Source organism: Antechinus flavipes, chromosome 5 (genome assembly GCF_016432865.1).
Source record: "Antechinus flavipes isolate AdamAnt ecotype Samford, QLD, Australia chromosome 5, AdamAnt_v2, whole genome shotgun sequence".
In the NCBI taxonomy this organism is placed as follows: domain Eukaryota; kingdom Metazoa; phylum Chordata; class Mammalia; order Dasyuromorphia; family Dasyuridae; genus Antechinus; species Antechinus flavipes.
In genome coordinates, this window is record NC_067402.1 from 50,895,448 (window position 1) to 50,909,634 (window position 14,187).

At 33.2% G+C, this 14,187-nt stretch overlaps 1 protein-coding gene across 9 annotated transcripts in view; it reads right to left on the reverse strand.

The window, feature by feature from the left end:
• NMT2 (N-myristoyltransferase 2) overlaps window positions 1-14,187 on the reverse strand; it is an 83,240-nt gene that overhangs the window by 13,736 nt on the left and 55,317 nt on the right. For all 9 annotated transcript variants that reach the window (XM_051961184.1, XM_051961188.1, XM_051961187.1 and 6 more), the window contains one exon: window positions 13,044-13,152. In XM_051961184.1, coding sequence (XP_051817144.1) covers window positions 13,044-13,152 — 109 coding nt within the window. The remainder of the gene's footprint in view (window positions 1-13,043; window positions 13,153-14,187) is intronic.

The window sequence follows — 14,187 nt, forward strand, 5'->3', positions numbered from 1 at the left end:
GCATTTTGTTTTTGATTCTTGGAAATGAGATGGAGCCACTGGTGTTTATTTTAATGGAGTGGTTGTGAGGATGTGTGATGTAATCATACCTGAACTTGAGGAAAACTAGTTTTACTGCTGAATGGATAAACAATTTAAGGCAGAATGACCAAATACATCCTGCCATGTTTTTAAAAAGCATTCATGGATGGACAGAATCTGTGTTAAGATTCTGAAAAGGACTTGAGCATCCTTATTCAAGATACTCTCTTCCTGTCAGATTACTATCATCACAAAATATGCCAATCAACATTCTCAAATAACCAAACTTCTAGCAACCACATTTGAAATTTGTGATGACTTCAACAGTAGATAAAATGAAACTTATACATCAGGGATAATTGATTTATTCTGATAAGGGCAAATATTTTTTTCTATAATACTACCATTAGTAATTTTAAATGTACAGTGCTAGAAAGGCTTTTAATTACTAAAGTCACCATGATGTTTGCACAGTAAACTTTTTTGAGAACCTTATAGGAAAATGTGATAAGATAATGTCATCTATTAAGTATGATTTACTGTACTTATTTACTAAGGAATACAAGGAACGAGAGTTCAAAACTTAACAAACATGGGATGGGTGAAGGAGGACTAACCTAATTTCCTAGGGAAAATTGTGAGGTTTATTGAATTATGAGTTCCCTGAAGTCTAAATCTGGAGTGCCATTTTCAGTGCTGGGTACCATGTTTTGTCTTGTTTTTGGAAAAGAAAAGAATAACTGGAGCATATCCAGAAGATGGCAAACAGGAGGCTAAGAAGGCTGGAAGATCATGGTACCAAATAAGGTGATATTTGGCCTAGAAAAAAGAAAAAGTGAGGGGAAGGAGAGGAGATAGAGTTGTTTGCAGCTGCCTTAAAGAAAAAGGACCAGATTTGTACTGACTGATCCTGTGGAGCAGAATGAGGAAAAAGATGGAATAAAGGCAGGGATTTTTCATTTTTGTTTTGTATCAGCAGTGTCTGACACATAATAGGTACTTAATTGTGATTGAATCAGTTCGGTTGCATAGAGACATTTAGGTTTGATATTAGGTGGAGTTATATTATAGACTCCTATGGTGCTCTTGAAGCCTACAGCCCACTTCTCAAAATAATTTGTTTTATTCACAATGTCATTTTTACCCCCTTCCCTGTTTATAGAACTAAGAACTTATTAAGAATTTCTAATACAAGGAAAAACTTTAGCAATTAGAGATATCTAAAAGTGGAATGGGTTATGCAAAGTTCTATTTGATGGAACTGGTTTCCAAAGCTCAATGACCATTTCCTAGATATGTTATTTTAATTTAATTTAATTTTTATTGAGGCAAAGTATAGTGACCCAGGGTCACACAACTACTAAGTGTCTAAGGCCAAATTTGAACTCCAGTCTTCTTGACTCCAGGGTCAGTACTTCATGCACCACACCACCAATTACCCCTGTTAAGTATGTTATAGTGAATTCCTGTTCAGCTACAGAATAGTTAAGATTTCTGGCATCTCTTACAACTCAGAGCCTGTGCATGTAACATGGTAACAAGTAGGTATGTCATGGCCTAAACTTCCTTATTGACATAATTAAAGTTGCACAGCCTTTTAAAGGTCTCTAGACATGTAAATTACAAAGCATACCCAAGGACTCATGATAGCATCTGTCTTTAGGAAGATAAAGAAAAACCAGTATTAACGTTTGACAGTATAAAGTGGGAGTGTTCTTTAAAACTTGCCAAAACTTTTTATCTCAAGTTCTACTTTTAAATTTTAGAACTGTATCTCCCTTACATTACTGATAAGTGAGCTGAGGTCCAGGAAGGAGAAACTGAAAAGAATCCATGCACTTAATCCCTTCCAGAAACATTTATTAAGCACTAACTCTGTGCCTTGTCTTGTATCTAAAAGTTCAGATAATACACTAGCTTAGTGATCAAAGCTTTGTTCTGTAAAATACGATGTTCTACTATGGACTCTCTACCACTTAGCTTGGATTTTCTTTTCACTCTACAGGACCTTCATTTTGCTTGAGAAATTGCAGTGTTGAGGAAAAAATTCTGGACTTAACATCACAGTCAGGTAATCCTGCTTTGAGCTCTACCAACACTATCTTGAGTTGTATGACCTTGGCTAAGTTAATTGTTCTGAATTTATTTCCTCATCTGTGAAATGCGGGAGAAAAAGACATATTTGATGGAATCAAATGAAATAATACTCTTCTGAATATTACATCTTCTGGTTTCCACTGGCAGGTTTTTCTACTTCTTTAGCATTTTAATCTAACATTTAACCTAATTTAACATTTAAATAAGTGTAGTCTTATCAAACATTCTTCATCAAATGAAAAGGCAAAACTCATTCTTATATTTTTATTACAATTACAGATTAAAATTAAGTTTTTAAAAGATACTGAAAAACAGGAAGAATATTGTTATTATCCATATTTATCTCTTGAAATCTAGATGAAAGAATTAAAGGCAGAAATGTAAACAATGCTAAAGGCACTACACATCATTTGACTTGAACAAACTGAGCACTTAGAAAAGGCATTTTAAAATTCTACAAAATACAGGATATATGAAGAATATGACAGTCCAGAAAAGGAGGTTGGGATTCTGTCTACCATGTGCCTCACCCTCACTCTTTCCCTTTGTGTCCCTCAATGGTGGTAGTAGTCATGAACCAATCTGCTTCTTGCTTAGTACTACTTCTGATTCCCATCTACTGTCTGTGAAGGAAACTAATATGTGCTTGGAAATATTCTCCTCAAATCAATAAATAAATAAAGTCAGGCAATCCTTCAGTTTTCTGAAGTCTGTGAAGATAAAAATGAAGTACAAGACAAAGAATCTTGTATTGTAGACAGCTCAAAGAATGAGACTGATGAGTGGTCTTCAAGGCAATTTTTATGGTCTGTTGATTTTTCTTCTCCAGCTTTTTTTTCTTTCTAAAAATCACTTCTTACTCTGCCTGCCTGTGGAGGATACCACTATCAGAAAACAATCTGTACTGAAAAGATTGGACTAGATGGTGTCTAAGGAGTACAAGAGCTTGATTTTAATGAACAGACTTATTTATATACACACATATAAAATGTTTCTATTATATTTACATTTACATTTTTATATTTATTTATGAAAACTGATCTACAGAGATCAAGGGCCTATCACATGGGTGGGAAAATAACACAACACTAAGGAAAGCAGTTGGATTAGACCAAATAGATCCAGAAAGATGTTCTAGAAAAGCTATGTTCTAGGGCATCGAGGTATGTCTTTGACATACATGGGAAAAGAGGGAAGAATACTCAATGCTTGGGGCAAATATTAATCATGAAATGAAGCAAATAAGAATAATAATTACAAAGTCATAATCCTGTTTTGCAATCTTCATGAAATCGTAAGAATTAAAGATTGCTGAAAGCATTAGAAAAAACAGGCAGGTTTTACACATAATATTCTACAGTAGACCACTCAGTTGTCGGTAAAGTATAGCTAAGAAAATGAAACAAAAGAACCTTGTCCCTCACTCCCCAGTTCTACTTCCATATCTTCCTACTTCCATATCTTCCAACCATCCTCTTTTCTCCAGTCACATGCCTACTACCCGAAACCAGATCCCTGCAACATTTGTTTTTTCTACCAAAACAGAATCCTAATTGGTCTTTTTGCTTTCTCCATTCACTCTTTCATCCCCTACTAGGATGATACTCCTAAAGCCATAAATGTGGCTTTATATATTTTTTGTTCAAGAATATATATATATTATATATATATAATTTCCTTGTTCAAAAAGCCCTGCTTTTCTCCCTATTGCTTTTAAACTAAAATACAAATACCTCTGGATTGGCACATAAAAGACTTTCAGAACTTGGTGTCGACCTATCTTTCTAATCTTATCGGACATTATTTCACACACCTTCTTTTACTCAAAATTGCTTTTCATGCTTTTCTTTACCCATGACATTCCATCTTCAAACACAGATTGTCCCCCAAATCTAGAATGTACTTTTTACCTCCACTTATTAGAATCTCTGGTTCATCCAAAACACACCACCTTTGGTGCCTTTCCTAATCTTTCTAGCTGTTAACACATCTCTCCCCCAATGTCTTTATTTATTTATTTATTTTTGGTATATAGGTATACATCTCTTCTTTGAAGGATATGAACGATCTCATTTTCATCTTTTTATTCTCATCACCTTGCAGAATGTTTCCCTCATTAGACGCTCAACATGCCCTTCACTGTAGTGATTCTGCCATTCTCTCCTTATTCTCTACTTAATCATTTTTAACTGTCATAAATGACTGTATTATTTCTATACCTATTATCTTCTGTCCTGTGTCCTGAGATGTAAGCCCTTTTGAGGACAAACACTTTGCCATTTTTATCTTTGTACTGTAGCTCCTATAACAGGAAGTTTCACATAGTAATAATAATGAATTTATATACGTGTGTGTGTGTGTGTGTGTGTGTATTACACATACATACACATATATAAAATAAATAACTTTTATTGAATTGAATTTGTTGAATTACATCTAACTGAAAAATGTTGATGTTTCTCATATGCTCAAGTTTTTGCCTATCCAAAATCAAATTTCTTAAAGCTTATCATCTTGTAAAAAAAATGTATTTTTAATTAAAATTTTAAAATTATATTGCCATAAATAATATTCTTTCAGATATGCTATATCAAATATAATCTATAATTTTAAAAAACAATGCTGCATATATTTAAACTTTCACTCCAATTTTCATTTTCTGCTTTGTCCCCAAAGTCAGTTTTGCTTTTTTATGGCTTGAAATTTTCTGAAAACTAATCAAAAAGATCTTATTAAGTAGCTTTTGTCAAAAGCTATCTTATTACTGTTAAGCTTTTATTTATATATGTGTTAGCCTCAGTGTGATAGATAATGGGGATACAAATGCCAAAAAAAAAAAAAAAAAAAAAAAAAAAGGAATAGTCTTTTCCTCTCAGAAAGCTGAAACTATCAGGGGAGACCACACACATACACTCACAATGTTTATATAGAATAAGTAATTACAGAATGGATATAATGCAGTTAGGGGGTTGAAGACACTAGTAGTTGGGATCAAGCAAAGTTTCATGGACAAAGAGGGTCCTTAAGCTGAATCTTGAAGTGGAGGGATTCTATGAAGTAGAGATAACAGAGTAGACAATCAGCCATAAATGTCAATCAGATCTAAGGCAAAGAAAAGAGAGTTGGAATACTATGTGAGGAAAAGGGAGAAGACCAGTTTGTTAAGCTATGGGATGTAGGAAAGGAAGTAATGTGGTCAAATTAAAGTTTTAATGAAAATTACTTGTGTGGAACTATTATTAGAGTAGGGACAAATTTGAAACTGGGAAATTAAGTAGGAGGGTAATGAAAAGATGGTGGGTGTGAAAGATTATGCTAAAGTAGAAACCATCAAGATTTTTGACCCAGAAGAGGTGAAGAAGTCAAGCATAAAGCTTGGAACAAAGATTTAGATCTAAAAAAGACCATGTGCTTTCTAGTCTAGCATTCTTGTTTAATAGGCAAGAAAAGTAAAGTTCAAGACTCAGACTCTAGAGTTAGCATTCTTTTCCATATTGAATACCCAGTGTTCAAAGGCTTATAAGCTACTTCAGGGTTCCAGGTTCCTACTTCTCTAAGAAGTAAAAATTATCAAGAATTAGGACTGGAACCTGGGCCTTTCACAACTCTAAGCCCAGTACTTTTCCTGTTACCCTACACTGTGTTATCTTAGTTCTAAAAGAATAGCTACATAAGAGCACTTTATTGTGGACTCTTTATAACTAGTAAATAAATAATGGCTTGAGCCTCTATTAAAAACATCGAGCATCACCTTTCTGCTAGATTTTTATGAAATCCAAGTTTGTACAACAGTTGTGGAGTAACACACTAAATGGAATTTACTTTTTTCTCTTTGAGATTCACTTTTTCTCTTCTTTTATCTTATTCCCTTTCATCTTTCTGCCTTTTCTTTTTAATACCTGAAGACTGCCAAAGACCATCTTATGCAATTGGTGTTGCTCCTACCTATGCTGATTCATCCTATGGTAACTTTTAAAACCTGTGTACATAATAGGAACTTAATGCATGTTGAATTTTATTGAATTTAAAGCACAGCAAAAAAAAAAAAAAATTCTGTCCAGGATTGGACTTCATTGGTGAGACCAGAATTCAGTGATGTAAGTGAAGGTTTATCTTGGAAGACGCCATGCACAACTCCTCTCAAATCCAACTTATTATGGTGCTATTGTGCTTAACAATATGCAAACACAAGAAACTCTCATGAGTAGTGTCCCTTAATAATTGTTAGTCGAGTTCAGATTGGTCAAGATGGGATAGTGAATTGAATTAGGCCAGTTTCTCATTCCTTCCCCATCCCTTATCTTCCCCCCCCCAAAAAAAAAAAATCACCAAAAGATGGTTTTAAAACTATTCAAGAAAATGCCAGCCAATAGAGTCCCCTTATAATTAAAGGTAAAACAAAATATGGAGCATCTGAACTAGCTAAAGAGCTTGAAACAGCAAGGACAGGAAAACCAACCACAAGATATCCCAAGAGACATTTTCAAATGGATAAATGACACAAAGAAATTCATCCAGAAGCAGCACAGCTAGGGAAATAAAACCAAAGAGCTTGAAGACAGTAAAAGAGCCCAAGACTAAGAGGAGAACATAATTAAGAAAATAATCAATATGGAAAAAAAATCATAGAAAACTTAAAAAATTCATAGAAGTAATCACAAATAGACTTACTAGTTTAGAAAAATAAATTTTTCTTGATTCCTAGCACCTAGAGATACAGAAGATGAAAAGATTTAATTAGATAAGACCTCAGAAGTCTTCTAGCCAACCTTCATTTTACAGATGAGGGAAGGAAATACATAAAAAAAGTAAGTTAATTGTTCAATATCAAAGAGAGGCAATATTTTGAACCTAGTCCCCTGACTTAGAATCAAGGCTCTTTCCAGTGTACTACATCCCAAAGACAAATCTGAAAACTTTAAACACTAAAAATATAAATGGAGTAAATGCCCTAAGATATAATGACTACAGGATGGATTAAAGCACATAACCCAACCACCTGTTACTTTATTTCATTTTTTACCTTTATATCACTAATGCTTGCCAGAGGAAAGAATTTAATTGAGAAAGACCTGAATTAAAAGATGAGAATTTTACTGGCAAATCATAAAAAGCAGAATTGGCACTAATGGCAATGGACAAAATTGAATCTAAAACAGAAAAATACTGAAAGGGATATATTAAGATTCTTAAAAAAGCTTTACATTTTATATCTGGTAACTAAATAAGGTAGAATTTCAATTGTGTGCCAATTGCTAACTTAAAAAAAAAGTGAAAATATTTAACAACCCAATATCAGAATGTGATAAAAATAGGAGGAAATAGTAAGACAACAAGCCTTTATTAGGTACTTATTACTTTCTAGGTACTGTGCTAAAGTGTTAGAGATACACAGAAAATCAGATTGTATGAGCAGGTAACCTTTCCTAGAGTGTACAGATAGTAGTATGCTTCCTAATGAGGAGAGAAAATATATATATTATATATATATATATATATATATATATATATATATATATATATATATAAAATAAGAGGATAAGATGGTGATATTTAAGGGGAAGCATTAAAATTTGAGAAGAAGGAAAGGTCTGAAAAGGGCACTCACAGAAGAATGAGTCTTGAAGGAAGCCAGAGAAATGATAGAGATGAAGAGGCAGAATATTTCAGACATATGGGAACCTTAAGTGTTTTTCACAGCATTTCACTTAGAATTCACAAGAGTTTACACAAGAACTTATGTACAGGGCCCTAAGAAAGATATAGACAACCTTTTTTACATGCTACATTTACTAACATCAGTGTATACAGTGAATCAAGTTTAGGTTCATGTAAATATGAAAAAATATTAGCAGATTATATCAAAAATAATAATAATAAATTATATTTAATGAAAACTTATGGGACATAGCTGAAGTATTCCTCAAAGGTAGTAAATTCTTTGCAGGGAATGCTTTAATCACTAAGGGGCACAAATTAAGCACAACCTAAAAAAAAAAATTTGTGTAGATAACTAAAACCCACAACTTTTTTTTTTAAATGAACTTAACACAATTAATTTTTTTAAAAAGCAGTCAAGTCTCCAAAATTTAAAAATGAGAAAGGAGAGATTACAGTGGAAGGAGAAGAATCAAAAAAAAAAAAAATCAGATTATTATATGTGTATAGTTGTATGTTAATAATAAAAAATGAAAAACTAAACAATTCATTCTATAAAAATGTCCAAACTATCCAAAACAAGTAGGAGATAACCTGAATGGAAAAAGAAATAAGGCAGCTTTTGTCCAAAAAATACTGCTCCCAAAAGTTTTCTTTTTTTTAAATCTGGCATTCAAAGTACCTTTATAATCCAATCCCTTCCAAACTTCCTATTTTTCCCGACTTCTTTCTTATACTTTAATCCATGAAACATAGTCTTTGATCCAGTAATATTAGCTTCCTGTGTGTTTCATGAACAAGATACTCCACCTCTTGATTCTGGACATTTTCTTTTGCCATACCTACAATACTTTCCCTCCTCTGCTCCAACCTCCCAGGCTTCTTTTAAATTCTCACTAAAATTCTCTCCAACCCTTCTTAATTCTACAATCTTGGCTCTTTCCTATTTGTTCTGTATGTATATGTTTTCATGTTGTCTTCCTCATTAGACTGCCATACAAAAAGACTTAGATTTATTTCAATTTTTTGTTTTTCAAATAGTTACACTATGTCTGACAAGTGAATAAATGTAATAAATAAAAATGAATAAAAAATGAATAAATAAAATGCATAAATGGCATATTAATAAACTGGAATATGACTATAGTAAGAAGATAAATAGTAAGTATACAAGGAAATATGGAAAAACTTACATAATATGATACAAAATCAGAAAATGATATGTACATAGTTGAAAATATAGTGGAACTACAAACAAACCTATAACAAACTATTTGGGGCTTGTTTTTAATTTATCTGGTTCTACTTTATGAAATCCTAAGGCTTCATACACGATATGTATCCTTTATTTTTTGGGTTTTTTTATGTGTTTTTTTTTTTTATCATTTATTTTAAAGATTAGTAAGTCCATTAAAAGCACATCAGATAAATGGTCAAAGGATATGAACAGACAATTTTCAGAGGATGAAATTGAAACTATTACCACTCATATGAAAGAGTGTTCCAAATCATTATTGATTAGAGGAATGCAAATTAAGACAACTCTGAGATACCACTACACACCTGTCAGATTGGCTAAGATGACAGGAAAAAATAATGATGAATGTTGGAGGGGATGCGGAAAAACTGGGACACTAATGCATTGTTGGTGGAGTTGTGAATGAATCCAACCATTCTGGAGAGCAATCTGGAATTATGCCCAAAAAGTTATCAAATTGTCCATACCCTTTGATCCAGCAGTGTTTCTATTGGGCTTATATCCCAAAGAAATACTAGAGAAGGGAAAAGGACCTGTATGTGCCAAAATGTTTGTAGCAGCCCTGTTTGTAGTGGCTAGAAACTGGAAAATGAATGGATGCCCATCAATTGGAGAATGGCTGGGTAAATTGTGGTATATGAATGTTATGGAATATTATTGTTCTGTAAGAAATGACCAGCAGGATGAATACAGAGAGGACTGGCGAGACTTACATGAACTGATGCTAAGTGAAATGAGCAGAACCAGGAGATCATTATACACTTCGACAACGATATTGTATGAGGACATATTTTGATGGAAGTAGATTTCTTTGACAAAGAGACTAACTGAGTTTCAAATGATAAATGACGGACAGAAGCAGCTACACCCAAAGAAAGAACACTGGGAAATGAATGTGAACTATCTGCATATTTGTTTTTCTTCCCGGGTTATTTTTACCTTCTGAATCCAATTCTCCCTGTGCAACAAGAGAACTGTTCTGTTCTGCAAACATATATTGTATTTAGGATATACTGCAACATATCTAACATATATAAAACTGCTTGCCCTCTAGGGGAGGGGGTGGAGGGAGGGAGGGGAAAAAAATTGGAACAGAAACGAATGCAAGGGATAATGTTGTAAAAAAATTACCCTGGCATGGATTCTGTCAATATAAAGTAATTATTAAATAAAAATTTTAAAAAAAAAAAAAGATCTAAAATTAGGAGGAAAAAAAAAAAAAAGCACATCAGAGGCTATGTTTCATGGCTGAGAATAGGCTTGTCTGCCAGTAAGTAACGCTGGAAAGGAAACTTAAAGGCAAAACTGACCAAGAACCACTTTTTACTAAACAAGAGTTTACCTTCCTATGACTTTTTTCCTCTGTCCAGGAAAATTTTGTTCTTTTCCAAGTAACTTTGATTTCTAAATGACTACTTAGTGATGAATGGCAGGTCAAGGAAGAGGAAAGAAAAGGAAGTGATTAGAGGACTTGAAACTATAAGAGCCCCTTATGTAGTCCAACCCTGCCATTTGACACATGAGAAAGGGGAAGTAACTTGCCACATGTAATATATATCAAGGGCAGTATTCAAATACAAGTAACAAGTATCAATTAGTTTAAATTCCTTATTTTACAGATGAATAAAGTCAAACCGGAGAGATTTAGGGACTTTATTACTCAAGTCTCTAAATAAGTGATAAAGATGAAAGACAGCCAAGATTACTAAAGTTACAGTTGTCATTATTATTCTTTAAAATACCTCAAACTTGCTTATATGAACAACATTAAGGGCAATTCTATGCACGATAACTCTGAATTCTTTTCAGATTATGTTAGGGGTAGCTCTGGTTCTAGTGACAGTTAAAAGAGCAAAGAAGCTGACTTAGTGGAAAATTGGGATGAGTGAGACTTCAGCAGGAGTTACCTCACATGCAAGTATATGAACCATAAGGCCTTCATTTTGTTAGCTTTATCTTTAAGGGAAGAAGCTTTAGGAATACAATAGCACAAGGATATATAGGAGACTCAGATGAAATGGATGGCACCTAAGAGCCATCCATACATTAATAGAAGGTGGCTAGATTGTCAGAATAACAAGAGGAATTGAGAACTAATAAACCAGAATAATTGGGACTACCACAAGATTGTATTGGTAACAGTAGACCAAAAACTTATCACTCCCAAACCCAAAATGACACCTGAACAATATAAGTGGGGCTTCCTGGTCTGATGTTAAGCTGATGAGTATGGGGGAAAGGGCAAGTGAGTCATTCTATAGGATCATAGAAATGGGAGGAAAGATGTAAGCAACAGAAGTAGGACAGATCAGCCCCATTGCCCCAGAGCGAGATACTATCAATAAATTACTTACAGAATTCCAAGGTTTCTCATGCATCATTTCTTGTTTGCTTATTTCGTGAGGCAATCAAGAATTGTAAAGTGACTTGCCCAGAGCCACAGAGTTAGGAAATATCTATCAAGTGTCTGAGACCAAATTTGAAATCAGGTTCTCCTGACTCCAAGATTGCTGTACCCATGTGTTACTTCTAAGAACTTGGTGGTCGAAAAGGAACCAAAGAGCTGGGAGCAGAACTGGTAACAAAGATAACTAAGAACAAATGATACATTAAGAAGGGATGTTTCCTTTTTGAATTTTGTGAAATGCCTTGACATCTTGTAGCATTAAGAGTTTTCTTGTGACTCTCTTAGTAGACCTATACAAACTTCAGATAAGATTACATCTTTACTCTCCTAGAGCTTATAGTCTAATAGGATATAAATGACTACAAAGAAAAATTATTAGATTAATAATGAAAATGTGGCTTCTATTAGTGAGTCTGTTTATTTTGTGTCTCTTTTTATTTCAAAGTCCATTTGTCTCTACTCAATTTTTGTCTTTTCAAGCCTCCATGTTTTTGCCTCATCTCCTTTTCCTCATCTTAGAAACTTTTGACTTATCCCTACCTGGTTCCTTTTTTCCTGTTTCCCCTTTCAACTGACTCAGAGAAAGCAAATCATCATTTTTCACCATTGCTTCCAACAACAAAATTAATTGAATTGAAAAGAAAATGTCTTTTTCTTTTGATAGGCTAAGTGGCCTAAAAGTGATAAGTTCTCCAACTACTTAGGTCTCTTCCCCTTTAGTTAGCCATATACTCCTGAAGTTGGGAATTCTGTTACCAGACAGGGGGAAAAAAACCCAAAGACATTGCTTAGTATAGAACAAAGATCTGGGCGGGGTTGCAAGATCTAACTTTGTGACTTTAGGCCAGTCACTTTTTGCCTAAGTCTATAAAATGGATATATAATACTTGTATTACCATCTTAGTTTTACCAACTTAAAGGGCTGTTGTAAGGAAGGAGCTCTGTAGATTGGAGGGTGGGAGCTACATATATGTGTCACTGACTCTCTAAAACAAAAACTGTAGCAAAGAACCTGAAAGTTTCTTCCCCATTTTCAAGGTAAAAATGTCTATATTCTATACTTCTTTCAAAGCATTATTACTATGTAATAACCTAAAATAGAGGATAGTTGTATAAAAAGTAGTCAAGAACCAAAAACTAAAATAAAATGCCAGAACACAAAGCCCTTCAAGTACAAGTGACTTGGTTGAACCAATTCTTAACAGTTTAACCCTAAGAGCATTGCTATTTATTTATATGAATAATAAAATCTCTCTTCCTACTTTTTTCTTTCCTCTTGTAGGAAAAAAAAAGTTTATTCTCAAGAAGTTAAAATAACAGAAGCCTGGACTTTTCCACTCTTTTGCTTTTTTAACAGACAAATTCATACCCTGAAAGATGTGTATTTCCTGAGTTTGGTTTTGTACAACCACAAACTGAATAATGAAGCCATTAAAAATCTCTGGTATTTTAAAATAAAGCATTCATATCCTCTGTGGTCCTGTCGCTATGTCACCTTTGCAAATATTCAATATGTTCTTATACCCCTATAAATATTTCTTTTTCTAAGCTCAAAGCTTCATTGGTTTGAGCTCAGAAGTATTGCAATTTGTTCTTACTTACATCAGGAAGTCTGTATAGCTTCATTGTTCTCTGTAAAGTCATATTTCTACTCAAGTGAGAAAATTTCACTTCTACCAATTTTCTGGGATTTAGTGATCGATGCCAGTATCTGGAAATACAGTGCAATAAAGATTTTTAAATCTGATTTTTCTCATTATATCATTATAAAGTTTTTCTTGTCTTGATGTTTTTTCTAAAAATTTCAGTATATGTTTTTTAAGCCTTCTAGTTTAGCCATTCAATAATATACCACTAAAATTTAAGACATCAGTTATTTTTCAGTCACTTTTTTAACCTCTAAATTATTTCCAACATCCACAGACATTATAGACATGGATATATAAAGTAGATGTCAAAAAGTAAAATAAATATTTTTTTTTTTACTTTTTAACTTTTCTTCCTTTTTTTTTTTTTGAAAAGTAAATCTTGAAGTTATAGAAGAAATTTCAACATTAACCCAGTTCAATAAGATCTTGAACCCCACTACTGATCCTGTGAAAAGCAATGGCAGTAATTATATCAAAACGATTTGGGGCAGATAAAAATTAAATCAATGTAACAGAGAATAGAGAAAACATTTAGAAACAAAGGTATGCAACAGGTAAATGTTTGAAAAATCCATAACTATCAGATACTGAAGAAAGTAATCAATATTGGAGAAAATTGTACAACAGTTTTTTAGACTCAACTCATATCACTTTAATTAGATGTTTTAAGGATCTAGGATTTCAAAGCTGTTTTCACTCATTCAGAGAACAATTCTTCTATATCTTAAAACAGTCAGTCTGTTTCAGATGCTGTGCCTTAAAAATAAATTCCCTGATGGCTAAGCTGATGATGAGTCTCTGAACATGGTTAGATATGTCCTTAGATGAGAAATGTCTGATTCTGACGTAAAACCTTAATAGTGTAATAGCAGCTATTGACTTGTACTACAGTGACTCAGCCTTCAAGAATCCATCATCACCTCTTTTGTGCAAGGAAAGCTCAGAATAGGACTTGAGGAAAAACTAAAGGCATATTAACATCAAATTTGAAAGACAAATTCTTATTTGCTGATTAAAGGAAGAATTTATTGGAGATAAAGATGGATATAGATTGTAGAAACATAACCAATATGTTCAAAAAGAAAAAACAGATTGGG